This window comes from Seriola dumerili, unplaced genomic scaffold, assembly GCF_002260705.1.
Source record: "Seriola dumerili isolate Sdu_G_001 unplaced genomic scaffold, Sdu_1.0 BDQW01000291.1, whole genome shotgun sequence".
NCBI classification, from domain to species: domain Eukaryota; kingdom Metazoa; phylum Chordata; class Actinopteri; order Carangiformes; family Carangidae; genus Seriola; species Seriola dumerili.
The window spans coordinates 7,137,811-7,162,999 of record NW_019174546.1 but is presented as its reverse complement, the minus strand read 5'-3'; the positions used below and the strand labels follow the sequence as shown (position 1 = coordinate 7,162,999).

Below are 25,189 nucleotides of genomic sequence, written 5' to 3'. Positions count from 1 at the left end.
TGGGTGACTTTACAGTGTGAGGTAGCTGAAGAACCTTATCCAGTTGCATGTCTGCTTTCGGCATGTTTTTTTGACAGGAAGTCCCAAGATTCAGGGATGGAGGAGGGATATGAGCTCGACCTCACGTATATCACAGAACGTATCATTGCCGTGTCCTTCCCCCGGGGATGCTCAGAGGAGATCTACTCACACAACCTGAAGGATGTCACGCGAATGCTCAAGTCCAAGCATGCAGATAATTACCTGGTCAGTGCTGGTTCATGTGCTGCTCGCTGTCTCACCTTGAAATGTGCCGCAGCCAAGTGTCAAAGTGCAAAACAGTATTGATGTCTGAGCTGATGGGCTTTCATGGAATATTGACATAAAAGTATTGATCCCAGAGTGGTTAGCTCATCTTTTAATCATGATGATGTAACAGTAAGTCGTTAAAACACAAGTGTCATATGCCATCATCTATTTTTTTTTTTTAAATGACATTTTAAATCATAGGCTTTTTTGTACTTCTTCTTTTAGATTATTAACCTCTCGGAGAGAAGACATGATCTCTCTAAAATGAACCCCAAGGTAAGTTTAAGTGACAATCATCTGCATTAAAGTTAATGAAATCCTATCAGGACAAGTATATCAATATGCATATATATCAGTCTGGGAAAGAACAAAACACAATAGTTTTCCAGTGGCAAAGTAGATCTCGCTCATCCTCTTGTGATCAGCTGTGTCTGACCAGGCAAAAGTAAACACCATAATATTGATTGGTAATGCATAGGGACAGAGGATGAAGCTGTGCAGAAAAATATGATATCTGTTCACAGTGTATGATGTGTTTTCAGACCCTGGATACAGGCTGGCCGGACATGCACGCTCCACCTCTGGATAAGATCTGCACCATCTGCAAGGCCATGGAGAGCTGGCTCAATGCTGACCCTCTACATGTGGTGGTTATACACTGCAGGGTGAGCATCTACAGGTCGTGTTGTATCATTAACAATTTAGCATTTACTTACTTACTTACTTCTACTACTTTTTTGTTGTATGTGCCTCTGGAAACCTGACCCCAAATCCTAAATATTCCTCTATAACATGAAAGGACAGTTTTTGTTTTAAAAATAAAGTCAGATTCCTCTCTCTCTCTCTCTTTTGTGAAAAAATGAAAACTGTTCTAACTTCGACAGAAAATAGTGTGTTTATGTGGGATCCCATCATTCATAGTAATTTTGGGGCATTGGAAACAGAGTAAAACCACGAGTGCAGAATGTGTAGTGAATCATCTCCTGTCCTCTCTTGTTTCCTTAGGGCGGCAAGGGTCGAATCGGTGTTGTCATTTCATCTTTTGTGCATTTCACCGATGTGTCGGCCAGGTAACCACCGCCATGTCTCACATTTTTGATGGTATGTTTCTACAAATGTTTGCACTGAGGTTAGGATTCATCATAATGTGTGTGCGCACGCACTCACTGCTGGCAGCAAACGATAACAACAGCACACTGCGGCACTCCTTGAAGACTCATTTTGTAGACCACAAGCAAAGTCATCACTTAACCACAGCTGATTTATTTACCTCTTTTGACTTGGGGTCAAGGTGAATCAGAAAGTGAGTCAGAGAAAAAGCCGCCTCATTCAAAGTAAAAAGGAAAACCACACAATTTAAGCCATGAATCACCCCATATTGAATTGCATGAATCAACTTGGAAACATGTTAGTTACTGTAATAGCTTCTGGCCACAGTGTCAGTTTCATGAAATCTATTCATCGTGAAGAAAACCCATTCCAACCCATTTTCTAACCATTGTCAGTCAAACAAATTCTCAGAGGCTGGTGCTTTACTGAGCCCTGAAGTCAAGAAATGCTGCAAACATTTGGAGAGATGGCCTGGTGTTATGCTGCTGTGCAGATCCTCTCTGCACAGCAGCAGACATTGTAGCATTAGCACGCATCAGGCTTCGATTTAGCCAATCTCTACTTCCCTTGGTGATTGTATCCCGATGAGGGAGAACGGGTCGGTAAAGGTGAACGTGAAAGACAGAGGGCAAAAAGAGGAGTAGAGGAAGAGATAGGAAAACAATGAGGCAGATTTACAATAGAATAGATTCAGGGAGGGTTGGGGGCGGGGGGCAGAGGGAGAGGGACAACGAGAGAGAAACAGAGCTGTGGTGAAAAGGCTCCAGCGCCTGTTGGTTTTAGGTCTGTCTGAACAGCCGAGCTGTGCACACACTCTGGCCTCTCTCTGTCCTCCTCTCCCCCTCCGTGTTTACTTAAGGCTGGCATTCTCTTCCTCTCTGCTGGAATCCCCTGTCTCTCTGGTTACTTTCACTCTTGTCAATTATGCATGTGTGTGTGTGTGTGTGTGTGTGTGTGTGTGCGCGCGTGTGTGTGCGTGTGTGTGTGCGTGTGTGTGCGCGTGTGCGTGCATGCATGTGTGTGCGTGTGTGTGTGTGTGTGTTGTCCTAATTGAAGTCAGGGTTAACACCATTCAATTATAGAGCAGCAGAGTGTAATCTCTCTCGAGTCATAATTGCCTAAAGTGTTTAATGTATCTCCCTGTCTCCCTCAAAGTGCTGATCAGGCGTTGGACCGCTTCGCCATGAGGAAATACTACGATGATAAGGTCTCAGCTCTGATGACACCTTCGCAGAAACGGTAAGACCCAAAACATAAGCACGCCCTTCTGCATAGCAACATGCGTCTAACCATGTGTTGTTGCTGGTGCTTTGTTGACCCACGTCCTCATCCAAACACATTCATGTCCCAGACACACCTGATTCAATACAACACTTTGGGTGTCCTGGTGCTGTTTGTCTGTTTTGTCACTGAGAAGCCTTGTCATTGATGCTCATTGTAATGAGAATGGGATCCCATGGAAACGCGATGTAATCCTAATCTTCTGTATCACTATGAATCATCATCGCTCACACTGATGACTCTTAAACTGAACTGGTGTCTTCTGTTTGTTTTGTTCTAATCTCTTCTAGCTGCTGTGTTTATCTGAAAAAAAAAACCTTCATCAGTGACAACAGGGGCAGATGAAGAAAAAAAAAAAAAATCTATATTAATCCCAATATGATACCTGAGTGCCTAAGTACAAAAACCAAAATAATGGCCTTAACTGGCCTTGTGGAGTTTGAAAGTCATGGACATCTACCTGTTAGGGAGGATTTAATGAGAAAAGCAGTATCAAATTACATTATGGAAAGTAGGATCCAGCATTTGTGGATCTCAACCCATTCTTGTGAATAAAAGACAAGATACCTTGGCCTCTGATTGATTTTGACCGGTCTCTATGCTTTCATGTCAGGTATGTTTGGATCCTCAACAGTCTGTTAAGTGGATCCATGAAGATCAACGCCTCCCCCTTGTTCCTGCACTGTGTCATCCTTCATGGGATACCAAACTTCGACGCCACTGGAGGTTATTGTTGTATATTGTTTACCACTACACACAGCTGCAGCTCCTGATGAAAATGCAGTCGCTTCTGCCGCGACAGCATAAAAGAATCCAGACATAACCACATCAGAGTTGGAGCCGTAAACAAGATGGAGACTTATCTTTATTTTATATCTTTCTCTTTTTCCAATACACACACACGTGCATGCTCAGGCAGATAGAGGCACTTGTATAAACATAAATGAGGAGAAGAGCGTGTTTATGGGTTCCCAGTAAACTCATGGGGATTCACACCCATGTTTGCATGTAAATTGCTGTTTTCGCTAATTTTCACTGAAACAACAGAGGTTTTCGTCACATCGTGGGGCTGAAATCCCTTTCTCACAACAATAGCTTATCACACGTTAGCTGTGAGCAAAACAATCTGAGCAGCTACTCTTGAGGCCATGCTCTCGATGCACTTGTAACAAACATTTTTTGAGAATTTCATTTATTTTGTTGTTTTTTTTTTCAGTTTGTCGTCCATACATCAAGGTTTACCAGGGAATGCAAGCAGTGTATTCATCTGGAATCTAGTAAGTAGTTTACACTTGTGGTACAGTAATTTGAACATTATTGTTTACTTCAAAGAATGCTGGAATACTTCAAAGCAATTTTCCGTTTAACTTCGTTTAATGGTGATTTTAATTGTGAGTTACTGCTTTCTGTAAATATCTGTGATTGCTTCCAAACTCTGGCTCACACTGACCGACTCCTCTGTTGTTTTTGTTACAGTCACATTGGTCCAGGCCACAGAGACCGGGTATGCATCACCCTGGAGCCTGCCCAGCTTCTAAAAGGGGACATCATGGTAGGGAAAGAAACAAGATGCTTTCTCAGAGATTCTGACATCAGTTCCCATTGAAGTAATCACAATGTTTTTGTGGGTTTTTTTTTTTTTTTGTAGATTAAATGCTATCACAAAAGTGACCTCACTTCAGAGCGTGAAGTTATTTTCCGGCTGCAGTTCCACACGGGAGCAGTGCAGGGCTACAACCTGATGTTTGAAAAAGAAGACATGGAGGCTGCCAGCAAAGGTAGACTTTAAAAAAAAACAAAAAAAAAAAAAAAACAACAACCTGAGAACAGGTCTCAACGTGCCGCCACTAGTTTACAGCGACTCCCCTGCTCCACGCAGCATCTGCAGGGCTCAGTCTGGACTTAATTTAGACTTGGCACTTTGAGACCAATAATCTTGTTTTCCTAAACATGTTACGTGTACTGAGAGAATCCTACTCACAGACAACACCATTCATCTTTCCATTTCTGCATGGCAACGGCATTCCTTTGTGTTTATATTCCAGATCCCAGATTTCCCGATTATGGTAAAGTGGAACTGGTGTTCTCCGAGGGACCGGAGAGAATCCCAGGTAGATTCCTAACTCTTCATCTTTTTCAAAAGTTGCTACAGGGAGACTTAGTTGGAAAAGCGGACACAGTGCTTTCTCTATTTTTCCCTTTGTGCCGTCCTGTGCTCTGTTCCTCCCCCTCTGCCCCCTGGTGAGAAGGGATGTGGAATGCTGCAGAGGGGAAATGTAGTGTGAAGTGTGTGCTGACAGAGAGGTAAAGAAGCACAGCATGTGCTGCCCCAGATCCCCACAGGAATGAAACTATGTTGTATGGGTCTGTGTGTGTGTATGTTAAACACCTTTCTAAAATATGACAACATTTTATGTCACAGTAACATGATGAAAGATTTGTCCTAGGGTAAGACTGGTTTGTGTCGCCTTTTTGATCAAAAATGTGATATTTCCAGTCAATGTTGTTCCTCAGAAAAATGACATAGATATGATTTCAATCTACATCTTCAGGGCTCACAGTAAAACCTTGGGATTTTATTTGTTGTTATTAACCCATGATATGCTGATTCACTTATTTGCTTTATCACAGAGAGTAAGATGACAAGGTGGATATATCACTTACATATGTCTGTATGCTATATGAATCTACAGCCAGGACACAATTAGCTTAGCCTCGCAAAACGAATGAAAGTAGGATAAGCAGCTACCCTGGCTGTCGTTTGGTAAAAACTGTTTTCCACTACCTCTAACGCTCATTAGTCAACACATTATATCTGGTTTGTTGATTCCTTACAAAAATTGAAATGTTAAAATAACTAAACCAAGCTTCTACTCCCTCTGCTAAGCTAAGCTAACCGCCTGTTGGCTGTAGTTTGATATTTCGCATACAGACATGAGAGTGATGTCAATCTTCTCATATAACTCTTTAACTCTTGGTAAGAAAGTGAATAAACATATTTTCCTGACTGTCTAACTTCATTTTGAGGCTTTTAAACTGGAAATGCAGTAAAATGTAGTAGTAAAAATGTAGTTAAAAAAAACAGCTACATACAGTATCTACAATAATGTTATTTTTGGGTCCAGGTGCCGACAGGTGGCAAAATGGGACAGATGTTATTGTGGACTACAACACAGCAGATCCTCTAACCCGCTGGGACTCCTACCAGAACATCTGTGATGGTGAAGGTACTGTTGCTACGCTGCATTAGTCACCACATGACTCACAATATTTTGTTATAACAGTGCCAGAGTCTGAATCAGATGCTATCTGAGCGAAAAAATCAGTGGCTGTTTAATGAATGGAAAAGGAATGTAGAGGGTGTTATTATGGGATTAAATTACTATTGTTACTTTTCTGCTATTCAGTGCATTCTCTCTGTTTCTCACTTCCACAAACACGTAAGCACAAACTCTCTTTTTCTCTCAGGGAATTAACACAGCATGACAGGTCCTGTGCCCCATGTTATTGAGGGACTGCAGTGTGATTACATTAACATGCACAACCGGTCACCACTGGCTTGGTTTATGTTGCAGTCATTGGTAGCATGAGTTATTGCTCATGAGTGGGATGTAAAGTCTTGTTTCCACAGAACCTGCCTGCGTTTTTATTATGGTGAGGAAAAGAAATGGAGGCGAAAATTTATCTCAGTGTAAGAAAGTCTTACGGTTGCAGTATGATTGGTATGACAAGCAGTGTTGTTTCTGTGTGAGGGATAGGGAGGAGGAGTGTTGTTGTAAGGAGTGAGTGCTGTTTTCAAAGGAAGAGCAGCTAGTTCTCAAGAGATTTCTATTTTGTTGTTTCATCAAATGAATAGGCATGCTTTAACCATCCCACACACACACACACACACGCACACACGCACACACTCTCACACTCAGAGCCACCCTGTCGGGGCGTCCCGTCCTAGCTGCGGTTGTTGCTCTCCACTCAACCACAGAATTCACAACAACCTCCCAGAATAGAGCGACGTGGTGGTGGCATTAAAACACATATCCACCCTTTCCCAGTGTTCATTGAGAGCTTTTATAAGCAGCTTGATGAAAATGAGCTGCCTTTTTCTTTTTTCATTTAAAATATCCCAACACATCCATATAGAATTTTATGCAACACCTCTGGGAATTCAATTAAAGAGCAACCACTCAAATTGAAGAATTCATCAAAGCACAGCAAAGACATCAACAAAGAAGCAATATTTTCTCTTGCCTTTATTCCAAAGCATTCATGTGGGATATTTACAGCCTTGTTTTTCTCATGTAAACACTACATCTGAGAGGGAAGACTGGGAGCTTTGTTGGAATTCTACATCTACTTACCACCAGTCCTGTGGCAGGCCCAGTTTGCCTCTGAAAGGCTGTCACTCAGAGGCTGCTCAGGAGGAGGAAGTCTAAAAAAACCTTTGCCACCGTAGTGCTAAGGTTGTGAAAAGAAAACCTAATTTACTTCAATGGCTTTTCAATCACCAATCACCATTGGGAGTGTGTGTTTATCTCCATGTGTGAATTAAGCGCTGAATTTTAAAAGATTGTTTTTCCAGAAAGGTTGTTTACTTGAGTTTACGGTCATAGCAGGTCATTGGCTTTGAGTGGCTTGGCCAGCAGCTGCTTGCAGAAATGAGTAGTTGAAATTTATGTATGGTTTGGCTCATGCGTAAGTGGTAACAAGAAATGTTTGTAGCCCCTCGATAACTCATATCCACTGACTCTTTAAAGGGTTGGTTCATCCAAATTACAAAAGGAAGTACTAGTAGTATTCAAATATCCAGATTGTCGTGGCTTTATTCACAGAATTTTTGCGATGTTTGAGACTTCTGCTGCCACACCAATATAATGGAGGTGAATGGGATATTGTTTGCTGGGCTCAAAGCATTCAAAAATTACAATTTACAAATTCAACAGCAACATTTCTTTCCAGAGCCAGTGTCCCCGTCAGTCTGAATAATCCACAGACCTTGCTTTCAATCTCTAATCCTTATGGAAATTATTTCTGTGGTAGGATGCAGTTCCATGAGAAAACATAATCTGATATTTAGTGATCACAAAGTTCAAATTTTTTAATTTATTAATGTCTCTCAGGGACAAAACTAATGCTAGGGGCCATTTGGTTGAAAAAAAAAATCAAGATTGTTGTCGTATTTTCTGGGCTTGTCCTTTAATTTTTCAATATTTGCAAGAGGTGATTGAAGAGATAATGATAACATTCGCAATAGATATTCTTTCATCGCATCATATACCTGGACAAAATCCCAGATAAATGGGATGAATATAATTTTGGCCTTTTGGCAGGACAGCTATAACATGGAAATGGCTGCATCCACCAACACAACACTCCAACCTACAACGACTGAACTGAAATTGTTAATTAAGTAAACTGTATGGAGCATCTGAACATAACCATTAGACGATGATGTGAACGCCTTGAAAATACTGACGCTATGTACAGTATGTGTCTGTAAGACGTAACACATCACATGTCATTCAGAGATCCACCACGTACAAGTTGTTGAGTTGCCCATACCCACCCATACCCACTTGAATATCAATTTAAAAGAGTTGCCAAAAACTGATTACAGCAAAGTCTGTGGATTCTTCATAGTAACCAGGATATTGTTTTTAGTAATAATTGTTTCTGTTGATGTTTTTTATTGTAGTTTTTCCATGTTTTGAGCAGCACTAATAAAACACGATTCACCTTCTTTGTATCGGAGCAGAGGCAAAATTCTCAATGATGAACTCTCAAAGCTTGAACAAATTCAAAAACTATTTGCATGGCTCGGTACTACTACAGGTGAGTAGTTTGTTACTCCCTTCATTTTCCGCATGTACAGTATGTTCTGTACAAGTAGTACACCGGATACATTTCCCAGAGAGCTGTCATCTACACATCGGAGGCACGTGTAGGAGCTTGGGCGGAAGAAACTGATGATGATGATTATGATGATGATGATGATGATCGTCATTATGCTTTTGACTCACCGATTTGGCATTCAGGTGGTGCAGAGTAACTGAGAAGGAATGGAAAGGGTTGGGTAATTGCATAGCCGTACACGACCGGACCTCCTCCTGCGATACGAGAGCAGCTAGAGGAACAGCTCCGGTCTCGCCGCTCTCTGCACTGTAATTGGTGGATTATTCAGGGACTCACTGTACCACACCGACCAACCTCATGAACACTAGATATAAATGGTTTGACTGGTTTTCTCAAGCTCACTGGCTAAGGACATATTTGGTTAACCATTCATTGGTTTGTTAATGTCAGTGTAATCCTGATAGGTAAAAAAGTTTTTATAACAATTGTTGAACCCCATAATTGAGTTTAAGGCACATCTGTTTCATGGTGATATTGTACATGAGGACGGCAGGCGTGTAATTTCATGACACACAAGAGTGAGAGAAAAACAACTTGGCTGCTGCTTTTCATGAGAATTGCCCAGAGCTCCCAAGTAGAAGGCAAGGATTGCTTTAATTAAAAAGTGTCTTTTTACAGAGTGAAAAAGTCTGGAGCTGCAGGAATGTTGTTTTCATTCTCTGATCCTCTCTCGGCCGCCCTCTCCTTTTCTTTCTTCCCCCCCCCCCCCAGTGGGGTAGTCCCCTAATGCAGGGCAAGAGGTCGGGTTACTGCTTTCCTACGGCCCGCCCCCTCCCTTAAACCCCGCCCCACTTGTTTACATTCCTCTGTCCTTATTTGGAGATCTCAAGGTCCCCCTTGTGTGGAGTGCAAACACTCTCACCTTCTCAGCAGAGAAAGAAAGCAGGGCTAACTTATTGGAACTCTCTTGATTTGACCCTGACCATTATTTCCTGGTGAAAAGCCATGTCCGCTCTCGTGTGTCTGCGTGGCCTTTTCCCCTCTTTAAGTTTTGCTTTACTGGAGATGGGGACTGTCCTGTGCTCTTACCTGGCAGTGGCAGCGAAGGTAAGAGATTTTTTTTTTTTTTTTTGAGACAGATGGGGGGCCATGGGGAAGGGGGGGGGGGGGGGGGGGGGGGGGGATGACAGGGGTGACAGAGAAAGAGAAAGATGGCCAGTGCTGAGGTAGAGGGGGAGCATCTGTCTTAAAGTCTGCTCGCATCTTCCTAGAGGGAATGTTACCAGAGGGATTTGTTGGAAAGCTCCCAGCAGAACTGACCTGCATGGAGGCCTGAGCCGAGGCTGCTCAGGGCCGAATGCAGGGGGTTAAGGGAGGAGGAGAAGGAGGAGGAGGGGAGCATACATACAGGAGCTTTCTTGAGGAAAAAGAGGAGGGGGAGCTTTTATCATGCGTGTCTGGTATTCAGATCCTCCAGTCATAGTTTGACTGAAAGGCAAGTACTTAAGGCGGTAGATTGTGGGAGAAGCATAGGAGTCATGTTCCAGCTCTTTTGTTGAGGAGTGACAGTGAAACAGCAGTTTCACTTACTTGGCCACGCCGCTCACATGCACTAGGAATTCTTCTCCAACACTCATTTTGTGTAAGTCTAGTCTTTTTTTTTTTAATGTTTAATTATTGTCTATGTCATGATGGATTTGACTCTTACCTTGCAAGATGACTGACTTTCTGTGATTTCTATTTTACTTCTGAGGATTAAGAAGGTTGTTTGGACATATGTTTGGGGTCAAGTGGCAAGCAAGAGGGAGTAGGATGGCTTAATCACAGCGGGGTGAGGAATGCAGGGGTCAAGACTCTGAAGATCCACAGCCTGTCTGACAGTCTGACTCTTGTAGTGGCATACAGAAGACTTAACATCTCTTATATAATCTGAGCGCACACTGCATGCACTAGCACCTTGGTAGTTCACCTGATGGCCTGATGGGAGAGAGGCAAGTTGTTATAGTAAAAATGAATGGATTAGAATGTCAAGAAGAGGGATTTATTTGATGTTATTTTTTTCTGACACATCTAATTAGGCGATTTGTCTCCAATACAGTAACATGATTCACATTTTTCTCTGCCAATGTATTGATTCCCCACTTATTTGCAGTCTGATGCTCTGTATTGTCTGGAATGTTGTCTTTGTCAGGTGAGGTGCGATTGTGAGTGTTGAGCTTTGTCAATGACAGATTGTGAATGGTGGAGTTTGTGGGATGACATGACTGTGCTTGTTCATGGAGTCTCGTGTTGTGTGTGGTTTTGTGCCGTTTGTATTTGTCTGTCTGAGCTATTTGTGTGTCTCTGTGTGTACGTGTGCCCATACCAGCTGACTGTATGAAGCGCTGCATCTCTTCTATTTTGCAGCGCCACGCTCTCAAGGCCTAAGCCAGGACAAAGCGGCTAGCAAGAGGAGCCCCAGCGGAGGAGAGGCAACGCTGGGCCGAGGGGCCCGCACGACCTCCGCCACATCCAGCCCTGACCACAGCGACCACGCCCTCTCTGTCAGCAGTGACTCAGGTCTGTCTAGCACTTCCCTGTGGGCAGACAGACCCACACCTATCACCACCGCCACCGCCGCCGCCGCCACTGCCACCGTCACCGTCGTCAGGGCTAACCAGGGCCCCAGCCAGCAGGAGAAGGTTCAGCTGAAGCGCCTCCTAAGCGGCTTTGGTCTTGAGGACCCCTCACTGGAGGAGATGGATGATCAAGGCCCAAGGGTGGGCGTCCAGCAGATAGTCCCAGCCCAAGTGCACATCAACGGAGACCCCCGTCCCAGAGAGAGGGAAACGGACATTCTGGATGATGAGGTTATTACGGGTCACGATCTACACAGCGTGGACAGCTTGGGAACCTTGTCGTCCTCCTGCCACAAGAGCAGCCAGAACTCCCTGCTGTCGGATGGCTTCGGGAGTCCTGGAGGAGAGGAGCAGCAGAGCCAAAGCCAGCACCACCTTCACCATCCTGCACCCCCTCCCATGGAGGAATATGAGAGATCCTACGCCGAGGCTAGAAGGGGCTGTCTGAGCTCCCGGAGCAACTCTGTGGCCTCCTCTAATCCCGGTAGTGCTCCCATGCCCAAGCAGCATGTCTACCGACAGGGAAGCTATTCCACACAGTCCTGGGTTCGCCAGCAGCAGATGGTTGCTGCACAACAGTTTATCTACATGCCAGAGGAAGGAAATGAGACTGAAAGATACCCAGGGAGCAAGCAGGGGAGCAGTTTACCCAAAACAGGCCTGCCCGCTGAACCACAGGGCCCAACGAAGGACACAACAGTGGATGCTCTGAGAAACACAGCACCCCACAAGGAACAGACGACAATAAACAATAACAACAACAACAAACAGGACGAGGAGTTCAAATCTTTAACGATGGACATTGACAACTCCATCGATCAGCTCAATCAGCTCATCATGGACCTGGACCCCACATTTGTGCCTGTATCGAGCTCCGTTAAGAGGAATGGCAGCGCGCATGTAAACAGCTCAGGCGGCAAATGCTCAAACGGCATCAATCTCAGATTCAGCAATAATAACGCAGCAACCCTGACAAACACACAGCAGACAGGTAAGACAGTCAGACAGTCTGGGTGTGGTGGTGGTGGTGGTGATGATGATGTGGTGTGGTCTGGAAGTGTGGTCGTGAAAAGAAATGTGTGACGGATCATTATGAAACCAGAGAAGTGCTTTTGCTAGAAATGTCTAATAAATATGTTAATGAATTAAGTTATAAAACAACTTCAATGAACACGCTGAGAATGATTTAAAACAAGAGCAGCTCCTCTCCGACAGCATCAGCTTTTCTTCTCCTGCACTACAGAGTTCACTGAACAAAGCACACCTTCTCTCCTTCTCCCACCTGGCGTGTTTTAGTGGCAGAAATAGCAGGGTGGTTGCCAGGTTTTCAGATGTTTTCAGTATGTTTCTGAGGAAAGGAGCACTGTCCAGACTTGTCTGCGGAGCTATCTGACTACAGGATCAGTATGGTACATGAACAGAGGGAGGGCAGCTGTCATCGAACTTTCTGAACATTGCCGTCTCTCAGTGTTTGGATTATAGAGATTGCATTCTGAGGAATACAGATAAATCAAAGTCCTTAGAATAGTTGTGTTTACCTCAGACATCCCCCGAGACCGCAAGGTTATTGTTGTGTGTAGAGATTTTAAGCATTACGTATATAACGCAGACACCGCTTGTTTCATTTAATGTTAGTCATCTCTAGTAGATCTCTCCTTATATTACTTTGTCCTGTTGTTGTTGTGCAGCATTGCACTTCCAACTGTCCAGGCTCTTTCCTATCAATGATACGTAACTATAATAGTATAACGTCATCTTTGATTGTTGTTGTTAGATTTGCTGTGCTTAAAGCGGTTATGCATCGCAATGATTTTTGTATCTATCATATTCACCAACGTTATTCCCAATACATTCACATTGAAACTGATCCCAGGGCCATATTCAAAGATGCAGCCTATGATATTGAAATGCTGCAAAGTATTTCTTCCTTGCACGCTTCATATAAATTGCTAAATTACAAAATTCCACTCTCTATCTTAAATTTGTTTTTCCCCGAGCCCTAAAGTGGTGATAAACATCATAAGAAAAATGTAGCAACATTTTGGATTTGTCTATCATGTGATGTTGATGATCTCTTTTCAGTGTTACGAAGATAAGAGTTGTTTTTTTTGGGTTTTTTTTATGTCAGATTTGGCTCAGCCTTAAAGGTTATGAAGTTCGGTACTGTTGGCTTCAGAATAGTCATACTAACTGTTGGTGCAATAGCGCTCCATAATATGTTTTTAGCTGAAAGCCAGTGAGGCAGAGAAAATGCAGAAAAGCTGTCTGGATGTTAGCAGCCCGTGAATCACACTCTAGTACATGTACATGTGGTTGCAGGGGAAGGGGCGGGGGGCACAGGATGGGGAGGCCTGAGGAATTTCCAAAAGAGGAACAAGTGAGCCCGGAGGCAAAGTTTTTTCCATTCGATTCCAAAGGCATACCTGTCTGTGCATATCAGCTACACAGAAGTATCATTCCAAGAAACAAACGCCGAAGGCTACAACTTTGCTAATACACAAATAACATATAGGAAGCGATGGGTTGGTTGCAGATTAATGTAGGCTTTTATATATAAATTTGCAATGGTGATAGGAGTCATGGCTCAGAGTCGTTCTGCAGAGCTGTGTCAATACATGAAGTTGGAGCAAAAGTTATTTAAGATAAAGGAAGGCTGATTAAATTGTTTCATGGATAATTCATGATTGTCTGCCAAGTCATTTCAACACCTTTAACTGCATTAAGGAGGAGAGGAAGAGGAGGGAGATGGAGGACGGAGGTTGAAGTGTTTGTGTTGTATTAAGGGAACTGGGGCTGACGTACAGCAACTGATGAGTGACAAAAGCTCAGTAAGGTTGGGGATGATCTCCACTGGAGGCCAAAGAAAAGCCTGCAGGAGAAATTTGGTCCAAATAAAAAAAGCTCTTCACACCTTCATGACTTGCAGGAGGAAATAACACTTTTGTAACATTTATATTATATTTAGTCTGTTTTTTGTTGAGTTTTTTTTTCCAAACACATTTTTGGCACAAGACCCAAAAAAACAATACATGTTTGCAAAATGCATCTGCAGTTTCTTCAGTTGATATCAGAGTTATTTCATTTATGATTCATTTATTGTATAAAATATGCATGAAATGCATGTTCTAGAAGAACGTGCTTAACTGAAACGCATGCATGGAGAAACACCGGCAAGTATGCATGACACTGTCTGTGTCATCCATATTCGCCCCAGACCAAGTGAGTAATGATCCCCGGCAGTAACACTTCTGCACCATTAGCATTCTTCAGGGATGAGAGGCCAAGCTCGCTGGGAGGGCTCAAATTAACACCCTGGTGCTGAGTGGCAGCACTCTTTAGAGTTGTCACAACATTGAACCCCCACCCCTCCACCACCACCCTGACACACACACACACACACACACACACACACACACACACACACACACACACAGACACACACACACACACATGCTCCACACCACCAGCCAGAACCCTGGAATTCCTCAGCTGTCGTGTCCTCTGAAAACACGACTGTAGCAGCACCCTGGGGTTAGCAGTGTGGTCATTTCAGTTTATAGACTGACTGAATAAAAATGTCATCAGTCCCAAACTTGTTACAGAGAGAAGTCATGAAAGTAGCCAACCCAGGTTACAAAGCTGTCTACATCAAAATGTGAACTGAAATGACTGAATTTAGTGCAATGAATCAGAATTATAATTTATCAAATTCAGCTCAATATACCACTATATATCATCATATCGATGATATGATGGTATATAGTTATTGTTTCTCTAATTTGTCTTTTCCAGTTGAATAATGGCTAGCTGCAATTGAAAACTAATAAAACTTCAAGACACACTGCTGTGAAAATGTTTAAACATTTCCAGAGAACATGATCCAAAGAACGTGTGAATTTTTGCTGAGTAAAACTCTGAAAAGCACCAAAGGTCAAAGCGCTTTTCCTTTCAGTATTTTGATGTGTTTTACGTCCTTGAAATCAGTGATGCCTGTAAGTCAGTTAACATTTAATGACCCACTTGCTGCTGTCTACCTGTGTGTGTCCAGCTGTCCAGTCCAGTGAGGGACGGGTGGGTGTCACACGGAGTTTGAGTCATCAAGGAAGCGATGTGACGGATCACCCAGGCTTCTGTAGTTCAGGGTGGGGCGGGACAGAGGAGTACAGGGGCCAGCGGACATACTCCCCCTGTGTGCCACAGTCTCAGGTAAATGCAGCACATGTGCACAAAGTGTAGTGCTTGTATGTATGTTGTTTTTCCCATGCGTGGATGCTTAGTTTACGTGCCTATGTCTGTGTGTTCCAGCATCCCATGTTGTACAGGAGTGACAGCGCTGACTACAGGGCCCAGGGCCCAGACATGGACAGTGGGGTCGAGGCCGGGAGTGACATGACCCCACCCACTCCTGCCTTCCCCATCTCTCCACCTACACCATATGGTAAGTACAGTGTGTCTCCTGTGTCTTTGTGAATAGGTTCCTTTTGGGGGAATATCTCATTTTGCATTTATTTCTGACCAGCTTTGATTGTCTGATTTCATTTAAAGTCCCTGTCATTGTTTCCTTTGTGCTTTCAGTGAAAAATATGTCAGAATTAACTCACCTCAGGCAAATGCCATCTCCAAGCATGCAGTCATATGGAGGCTACAGAACAAACCATGGTAGGTTCAAAATGCAGAATGAACTCATTCTTCTGAGAAAACAGAGCATCACATGAAGCCATTATGAACAGTCTTCAGTCTGAGGGAAGAAAGTGGTCTTTCTTTGTGAACTTAACAGCTGCCTTTAAGAATAGACACAGAACATTGGTAGAGAAAAACAATTCTCCATGTAATTTGATGGTATATATTTAAAATACAGAAATGTCATTTCATTGTGAACTAAAAATACAGAACATTTGACCTTTTTCTAACCCTATGGATGTGAAGCACTTTATTATAGGAGGTAAAACCATTGACCAAAGTGCTGTGAAGAACAAACATTTACACTATTCTTCTATGAGCGTACTTGTCTTTTTTCCCTCAAACCAATTAAAGATAGAGTGACAAGAAGAGACACGGTCTTTCCAGGAGTCGTCTTTCATGTCTGCCCTCTGACTGACTGTTTGGAACCACTGTCTCATTAGAGCAGAACTATCTGAGGTCCCCCCTTGCTTTACCTAATAATGGTGAGCTTGTTGTTCGTGGAATTTTAGTGGTTTTGAGACAGAGGCTGAAAACAAAGACGTCTCATGAATGAGAAAGCAGGGAGATTCCTCACTGGTCTCTGCCCTTCTTGCTTGGGTTTTGGAGAATGTCTGCGTGGTCACAGCCAGAAGGGAAAACTTTTTTTTTTTTTTTTTTTTAGACATAACAGTGTTGTTCTTTAGGATAAAACTGATCCCCTCTGTGTTTCTTTGTTGGTGGATGTTTTTTGTTTTCTTTGGTGTTTATCCGAGGTGGAACACACCCTCGCTGTTGATGTAACTTCCCAAATTCCTCCATGTTGTTTTTTTTAAATTCTTTTTATTGTTTACTCTGTCTTAATGATAGAAGTAGAAATCTAAAACAATGTAGAACTGGTGTTGTGTTGCATCCCAGAAGGTTTAAATTGAGTTAGCTGTGGCATGTTTTTGGATCAGTGTTGTCACAAAAGCACAAGATTGTACATGTCAGGAACTGCCCACATACTGATAGATGATCTCGCCATGAACCCAAGCTTTACTTTCATTTTCACTCGATGCTGACCTCTCATTGACTTGTTTCCATAGAGATCGACAGTATGTCTAAAGGTTGTAGGGCCTGGGAGCAGATCTGTGCCCCTGCTTTGCCTCTTACTACCTCAGACGTCCAGGCGAGAATCATCGCATTCAGCCCTGCCACATCTCCATGGTGACTGTGGGTCAGGAATCATGACACAAAAAAAACATTTGTCTCTGTGTACACAGAGGGGAAACGGGGACAAGAAGAAACTCTTTCACTTGCTTTGCACTTCTTGCTCCCATAAACGTTACCCAGAGAAACCCTGGCTGTAGAGCCTGAGTTTGAACATGAGCTGTTAGATCTGCGGCTGTCAGCGGCTCCAGACTTTGACTGATTAGAATGAAGCTTTTAGATAATTATGTCAGAGGGCTTTTAATTTCTAGCTGCAATTGAGTTTGATTTGTTGACTCCGTGGGTTGTGGCGGCGGTAATTGGTAATTGGTTTTATATAGGTTGATGGCTGGGTGCAAGGCCATGTGGATAGTTTTCATTTCATTTCAACTCCAACATTGATTGCTTGTTGCTGAAAAGAACCCAGAGCTCTTTCCTGAGGGATTTTTCTTCCCATATCATGTAATCCTATTTGTTTCAGCAAGTTTATCTTTGCTTATTTTAAGTTCTAAAGTTTGTTTTGTGCAGCTTTTTCTCTCTGTGTGTATTTATTTTCATGTTTACAGCGTTTAAAACACAAACAGCTCCATCCCGACTTTGAGTGTGTTCAAAATTATGCTTGAAGAACTCTTGACACATTGTTTTCTTGCTCTCATGCAGAACTGCGGGAATATTCAGAGATGATCGGCCATGTTGGAGTTGACGGTTTGCCAGACTCATCCATCAACTGCCACAGGACGCTAAGTGCTACACACTCTGCCTCCACTGTTGGGACCCTAAAGCGGACAGACAGGTAGAAATCTTACCTTTGCAAAAACATGAAGCAGCATTAACCGTTTTACTACAAGAGGATGTAAGTTAGTAGTTAGAAAGTGGGAGTCTTGGTCGTGGTTTTAGTGTTATTACCAAAGATTAAACACTTTTCTTTTACTGTATGTCAGTGACCTTTTTTTTTCTTAACTCAAGCTCATCTATGAACCAGTCCTGGCCAGAGCATCCCGTCCTGAGCCGCCACTCTTCCCTGAGCGGCTACACCTCTACCAGACAACCACCGCAGCACTCCATCTCACTGGACTACGGCCACCACTCTCCTCCCCTGCACCACCCCCATATCCACCCGGCCCCCAACGCCCACAGCTCTCCTCGAAGCAGCCAGCGAAGCCGCATGGCTCGCTACGCTCTCAGCCACAGTCCAGCTCAAAGCTTTGACGAGCAGGATGACACGGGTGTCGGCTACGGCACGGACTGCCCAAACGCCAGCTCTTCTCTGCTGGGAAATGGAGGCATGGACAGGGATCTTTTGACCTCCATGGATGGGCAGAGTCAATCACAGAGTCAGCCCCAGATACAGCCCCCACTCCTGCCTGAGAAGAAGAGGGCGTCGGACGGGGAGCATTCGCTGGGAACAGCCTCTCCAGCCCTCAGCGGCTTCTCGAGTCCCCACAGTGGGAGCTCCGTTAGCATCCCCTTCCCCAACGTCTTGCCTGACCTGTCAGCTCAGACACCAGGCACAGCCTCACCTCTGCCAGGTAAGCTCATGTCTCATTGGTGTCACATGAGGTGATGAACACCCACAAATTAATCCTACTAAAGCTCTTTTGGCTGATGATTGTGTGCTTTTTTTTTTTTTCAGATGTACTGGCCAGCAAGCAGGTTACTGTAAAATTTGTGCAGGACACATCGAAATTCTGGTATAAGCCAGATATCTCAAGGGATCAAGGTAGGCTTCCAGCGTCCACTTTTTATCTAAAAAAAAAAAAAAAAAAAAAAGAAAGAAAACTTTTCCACTGAACTATCGAGCAGCCTCATAATTATGTTTCTCTTTCCTCAGCCATTTCAGTCTTGAAGGACAAGGAGCCTGGCTGCTTCATCGTGAGGGACAGCCACTCCTTCAGAGGGGCCTATGGGCTGGCGATGAAGGTGGCTACACCCCCACCCTCCGTTCTCCAACAGACCAAGAAAGGTACAACACATGTGATGTAATGTTCCTAACTTTTTAAGAAAAGAAGGAAATGTGGATTAAATGTGTGTTTCCCAAAATGTTGAAAAGCATTCTCTCAATTATCGTAGTCAGGTATCAGAGACTGATCCAACAGTGTTCATGGGAATCAACCATCACACAATCCCACAAAAAAGCCATCTACAGTTACAGCCCACTGTACTCACCTTCGTGGTGGAACATGAGAGTTCCCTCCTCTGTTTGTGTGTGTGTGTGAGAGCTCCTCACTGTGTCTCTCTCCCGGGCATCATCGTGATGAAGCCAAACAGACCCCTATTGCCTGATAGTCTTAGATGTACAGCTAATGTTTCACCCCTTCACAAAGGATGTGGCGAGTCCATAAGCCTGCTCTGATCCCGGGGCCTTCTCCTGGGAAGCTCGCTGCCCCACATAACAAGATGCTATATCCAGGGATTGGGTTCAAAACAGGCTGCTTCGATGTTTACTTCCTAGTGTGTTTGTTTCAGGAAATAGGGGATGAGATTTTTTTTTTCCTTGGAAAATAAACAAAGTCTCTAGAGGAATCTGTCCAAACATTCTCTGGCCATGCTTCAACATGAAAACAAAGGCTGATTAAGCAGTGATAGAGATTCACGCAATCGTTTTTTTATTATTATTTTTTTTAAAAAAGAAAAAAAAAAGCGCCAGACATTAAAACCCACACAGCGTGTATCAGAAACGAGTTGGAATCTTTATAAGGTTTTTTTTTTTTTTTTCTTGACAAAAACAACACATGAGGGCACAAAGGATGCCCTTATGCCCTTCTTCTACCAGCCCACCACAGTGTTCAACCCTTTCATTTCATCCCCCACTCACACCTGCCCTTTTGTTTGCTCTTACCCCTCCGCAGTCCAACGGCACCTGTGGTGACATCATGACATGGTCCTTCTCCACACTCTCAGCTTAGGGCATTGTGGTTCCTTATAAGTGTGAAACCCAACCCACCTTAAGGAGCAGGCCTTTCTCCAAGCCTTTGTGTCAAAGACATTCCTCACATAGACTCCTCCTGCCCCCTCAGAGGCGCTTCTGTTGAATCATAATCCCATTAATCTCTGGGGGAGATTGAATGTAGTGATTTAATATGTTTTATGTAACTCTTAAAGGCTGGGAAATTATGTGTCGCACTGAGATAAATGCTTGGAGCTGTTATTTAGGTCAGAGTAAATCTAGGGTGTCAGATAGAGGACAGTTTAGATAAATCAGACCACAGAGGAATTGTTAGAGGAGTTAATTATCTCTCATATTTCCTTCTGTATCCTCTTTCTGTCCTTTTTTTTTCCCCCACAGGAGGCGATCTATCCAATGAATTAGTACGCCACTTCCTGATTGAGTGTACACAGAAAGGGGTGCGGTTGAAGGGTTGCCCCAATGAGCCCTATTTCGGTGAGTGCCTGCTCTGGTAAAACCTCTTTCTGCACACTTGCCTTCCAACAGTGACAGCTCCTGGCTGTTTGGCATCACAGCACCAAAGGTCAAGCATTTGTGCACAACACTGCCCTCTACTGGTCTGCGTTGCATTGTACCAGTGGCTAGCACTGGATAACTACAGTATCTCTGCAGCAGACAGTTGAGTTGATGTGGCTAACACATCAACAAGATTGTCATTTGCCATAACAGTATTATCAATGATTTTATTTTAATTTCTTTGTCATCTTTTCAGTAATAGTAGAAGATGTAATAAGCAAGTGATTGATGTGATAATAAATCAGCAAATCTGACTGTAACTTTGATTTTATATGCTGTTCTTTTACAGGAAGCTTAACCGCATTGGTCTGCCAACATTCAATCACTCCCTTGGCCCTGCCCTGTAAACTTATTATACCTGACAGAGGTAAACATTCACACACAGTCGCACACAGTTTTATTTTCTTGAGGAAGATTATGGTCAGAATAGAAAATAAACATTATTTGGGTTTTGTGGCTTCCAGTCTGTCTATTTAGCTGTCTGGCCATTAAGTCATTTTATTTGTTTACGTTGTGGTTTTCACAAAATAACCTCACTGACGTTGTTTTGCTTTTCTTGTTCGCAGATCCTCTTGAAGATGTTGTGGAGAATATCTCACAATCAGTCACCAACTCTGCTGCTGAGCTGCTAAAACAGGGTGCAGGTAATTGTCTAACGTCACTCCCTCTGGATAGACATTATGACTGAGTAGTGATGGCACTGTACATAAACAGTGACACAATCCTTGTGTGCGGTGCGGTGACACTTTTGGAAATGAGCGCATCCACACGTAGCCATTTTTTCTCGTCCCGTTATTATGGACTGTAGGACTTTGTCACTTATGCACTTGCTCTAGCGTTATTTGCACCTAGCTGTTGTGATCTGAGTGTAATTTCAGTCTGTGTGCTCCTGCAGCCTGTAACGTGTGGTACCTGGGCTCAGTGGAGATGGAGTCCCTGACGGGTGTCCAGGCAGTGCAGAAAGCCACCAGTATGACTCTGAGCTCAAACCCTCCACCAACCTCCACCGTGGTCCACTTCAAAGTTTCCTCCCAGGGAATCACCCTCACTGACAACCAGAGGAAGTAAGTACCAAAAACACTTTTACACCACACATACACACAAAAACCCACTTCTCACAATAACCATCATTTTGTCCTTTTTTTTTTTTAAGACTCTTCTTCAGGAGGCATTACAATGTCAATACAGTCATCTTTTGTGCCTTGGACCCTCAAGATAGAAAGTGAGTATTGCTAATTTACAGTCTGAACACGTCACTGCAGGGTTATCAGAGTGTTAGTCACCATGGCTATTGGTAGGTTAACCTGTTATTACTCCAAGAAGGAGTGGCATAACAAAATGTTTCCTAGATAATTACAGGGTGAGCAAGAAATTACATGAGCAAAGGAATATCAGCAAATCAACCCATGAAATGGTTCTAATAAGACGATGACTAACTAATCCTCCAACTGACTGTTGTCCTCATTTCACTGAACATAGGTGGAAAAAAGATGGCTGCCCTTCAGCAAAGTAAGTCAATTGTTATTTTTTTACATACAGCGTTTCATTTCATTTACAGTGTTCAGAGTGCTTCACTTTTTCACACTTTATTCTGTTAATTACTTTATTCTAGATTTCATTGTAAATGGATGACATTGCCATTTACCCCATCAAACTGCAACCAATAATCCATAATGATAAATTGAAAACATGTTTTTAGAAATTTTTGCAAATTTATTATAAATCAGAAACTCTCATTTACAAAAGTATTTAGACTCTTAATTCAGTACTTTGTAGAGGCTTGTTTGGCAGAAATTACAGCTTTGAATCTTCTTGGGAAAGTCTCGACAAGCTTTGCCCACCTGGATTCGGGCAGTTTGTCCCATTCTCTGTCAAGCTCTGTCAGAGTGGAGGGGAGGCGCCTCTGAACTGGCAACTTCAGGTCACTGCACAGTTGTTCTATGTGGTCCAAGTCTGGGCTTTGGCCACAAGGACAGCAGAGACTCTCTCCAGAGTTGTCTTGGCTGTATGCTTCAGGTCATCCTCGTGCTGAAAGGTGAACCGTTGCCCCAATCTCAGATCGCGTGCATTCAGGCCTGATTAATGGAGTGCAGCTGAAAAGGCCGTCATTCCATCAGATTCTCCCATCTCTGCGGAGGACAGATTGGTTCTTGGTCACCTCGATGACCAAGGCCCTTCTTGCCTGTTTACTCAGTTTGGCCTGGCAGCCAACTCTAGGAAGAGTCCTGGTGGTTTGAAAATTCTTCCATTCCACAATAATTTAGGCCACTTTGCTCCTGAGAACATTCAAAGCTTTAGAAACGGTTTTATACCCTGGCCTTCATCTATACCCTGCCACAGGTTTATCAAAAAGGTACACAGAAGGTTCCTTGGACTCCATGGCCTGGCTTTTGTCCTGACATGCAATGCGAATTGTGGGAGCTTATATACACATATATAAGTGTGTGTCTTTCTAAACTAAGTCCAATCAATTCAATCAAGTTCTGGACACATCTCAAGGATAATTAAAACTGTGTCATTATGGGTTAGTGAGTGCAGATTGGCAAAAATTGTATCCAGTTAAGATCAGATCTACAACAGAATAAAGTGCAAAAAAGTGAAGGGTCTGAACACTAAACGTTATATTTAATTGGTCAGTTTGAGGCAGATGACAGCGCAGCTATTAAGTACTTTGCTCCATCTTTGCAGGATCTTCGGCTTTGTGGCAAGGAAAACTGGCACTTCCATGGACAATATATGTCACCTGTTTGCAGAGCATGACCCTGAGCAGCCAGCAAGTGCCATTGTCAACTTTGTGTCAAAGGTGATGATCGGCTCGCAGAAGAGTAAGTAGGCCGGAGCTGATCACCTGGACAAACAACAAATAAAGACTGAAAAGCTGAACAAAGGGCAAAATGTAAAGACTGAAGATGGTGATGACCTGAACATTAACCCTGGATATTAACTGGATATTATATACATTATCATCACTTACCAGCACCAGGACATTTAATTACATCTTTAAGTAGAAAAATATAAATCCCCTTCTATTTTGTTATTTTCCTCTCCTGTAAAATGAAATGTAAATTAGCCAATTATGAAAACATCAAAATTCTAAAAAATGTGTAATCTTTTTCTACTGGTTTACAACTGTAATATCTTATACAGTTATATTCATTCTCATCGTATTTTAAGGACATAACACAAAAGCTGCTTTTCTTATCCATGCGTAGAATTTTTTATGGACAAAACCCTACGTTTTGCATGTTGCTTTTTCTTTCTACTATTTAACCAAAACAAGCTTCATTCAAGCTATTAACTTCCTGTAAAGTTGTAGCCGATGTCTATGCTGCATCTGTCCAGCGTGCAATTTTGCTTCATGGAGTTAAAATTGTGCAAAGGAAAGTGCAGCAGATATGTATAATTTGGACTCTGGGACTGGCTACATCGCATACAGGATTATTTTATCTATGCAATGTAAAATTTTATTTTTTTAAACCACAGCCGTCGGTACATGTACCTGGCTTCTCTGAACTTGTTAAATCATTTTCTTCATAAGATGGATGTGAATATGACCACTTATAAAGCTGTCAGTAACAGTTTAATGGAAGTGTGTGTGAGTGTGTGTGTATGTGTGTGTGTTCTGAAATGAGAGAAACCATAGTAAAAAAGTATTTTAATTAAACGCTAATATATATATTGACTTGACAGGAGTTGGTTAAAAACACATTGGTACTTTGTGTAGAAGACAGTGGCATTCCACTCACCCAGCTGCCAAACCTTACACTCTTTGTGGGGGCACGTGGCCACTAACAGCACTGCAGTGTTTCAGTATCAAGAATCAATCAGTATACACCATTTTGTATATTTGATTTGACTTTTTTTTTTTTAAAAACACACAGGCTGCTATATTGAGAAAGCAAATGCTGTCATTGCGTTAGTTTTTAAAACGTGAGAACGCTCAGTGTTGGAATTGCACAAATAAATTTAGTATTGGACATATTCAGCTGGTCATCTGTCTATGACATATACAATATACTTGCTCTGGGAGACAGATTAAAATGTTGATAATCCCAGCTGAGTTTGTGTTGACGTTGTATATGAGATGATGACAAAAAAAAGGTCATTCCTTTTAACTATTTTTGTGTGTTGGGCAGCCATTTCCGCCAGAGAGGGACCTACCACCACAATAAAGCTCTGTTGATATTCTTGCATTGTTTATGTACACATTTGTTATGATGTTATCATTTTCATGACCTATTATCTGTACCTCATACTTATCTCATACAATACTGTGCCTCTGTTTATAACATGCTACATGTGAACAGTTTATGTGTATATTGATGTCGCGTTGTTTTTGATGTGTTCTGTAAATAAACGAAAGGAAACGTTTATGTAATCTTGGTGATCCGTTAACCCTTCAAATTAAAAGTTTGACATATAGGCATCTTGTTTCCTCATCAATTGCTTTTTGGTTGTTGCAATGCAATTATTCCATACTCTCTGACAGCACATATAGCTATAATCTGTATCAGCTCTTCATTGAAGTTTTGTATGGCTGCAACTTTTCAGCTTCTTGTGCATCATTTTACTAATTTCAATTTCCAATTTCCATAATTTTGTAAACTTTTTAGGTGTCAGCTACAATTTCAAATTTTAAGGTCTTTTGGTTTGGTACAACATAACTTTGAGTATTAGTCACAAGAAGGTTTCTAAATTACAGTTGTAGCTATGATCTCACAATACGAAACAA

The 25,189-nt window shown here is 42.7% G+C and overlaps 1 protein-coding gene across 2 annotated transcripts in view; it reads left to right on the top strand.

The window, feature by feature from the left end:
• The window catches only part of tns3 (tensin 3), a 32,553-nt gene extending 7,680 nt beyond the window's left edge, over positions 1-24,873 (top strand). The window contains exons 2-27 of one of the 2 annotated variants that reach the window (XM_022757980.1): positions 78-246; positions 514-564; positions 831-953; positions 1,294-1,358; positions 2,554-2,637; positions 3,293-3,405; positions 3,896-3,956; positions 4,156-4,231; positions 4,328-4,457; positions 4,725-4,790; positions 5,805-5,906; positions 10,933-12,135; positions 15,193-15,350; positions 15,450-15,582; positions 15,720-15,803; positions 17,655-17,787; positions 17,961-18,523; positions 18,628-18,714; positions 18,826-18,957; positions 20,281-20,376; positions 20,747-20,824; positions 21,024-21,101; positions 21,353-21,521; positions 21,611-21,679; positions 21,937-21,966; positions 23,146-24,873. In XM_022757980.1, the coding sequence (XP_022613701.1) occupies positions 97-246; positions 514-564; positions 831-953; positions 1,294-1,358; positions 2,554-2,637; positions 3,293-3,405; positions 3,896-3,956; positions 4,156-4,231; positions 4,328-4,457; positions 4,725-4,790; positions 5,805-5,906; positions 10,933-12,135; positions 15,193-15,350; positions 15,450-15,582; positions 15,720-15,803; positions 17,655-17,787; positions 17,961-18,523; positions 18,628-18,714; positions 18,826-18,957; positions 20,281-20,376; positions 20,747-20,824; positions 21,024-21,101; positions 21,353-21,521; positions 21,611-21,679; positions 21,937-21,966; positions 23,146-23,290 (4,179 nt within the window). In that variant the 5' untranslated portion in view covers positions 78-96 and the 3' untranslated portion in view covers positions 23,291-24,873. The remainder of the gene's footprint in view (positions 1-77; positions 247-513; positions 565-830; positions 954-1,293; positions 1,359-2,553; positions 2,638-3,292; positions 3,406-3,895; positions 3,957-4,155; positions 4,232-4,327; positions 4,458-4,724; positions 4,791-5,804; positions 5,907-10,932; positions 12,136-15,192; positions 15,351-15,449; positions 15,583-15,719; positions 15,804-17,654; positions 17,788-17,960; positions 18,524-18,627; positions 18,715-18,825; positions 18,958-20,280; positions 20,377-20,746; positions 20,825-21,023; positions 21,102-21,352; positions 21,522-21,610; positions 21,680-21,936; positions 21,967-23,145) is intronic. The other variant, XM_022757981.1, reaches the window with a different exon arrangement.
• Positions 24,874-25,189: the final 316 nt, after the last annotated feature.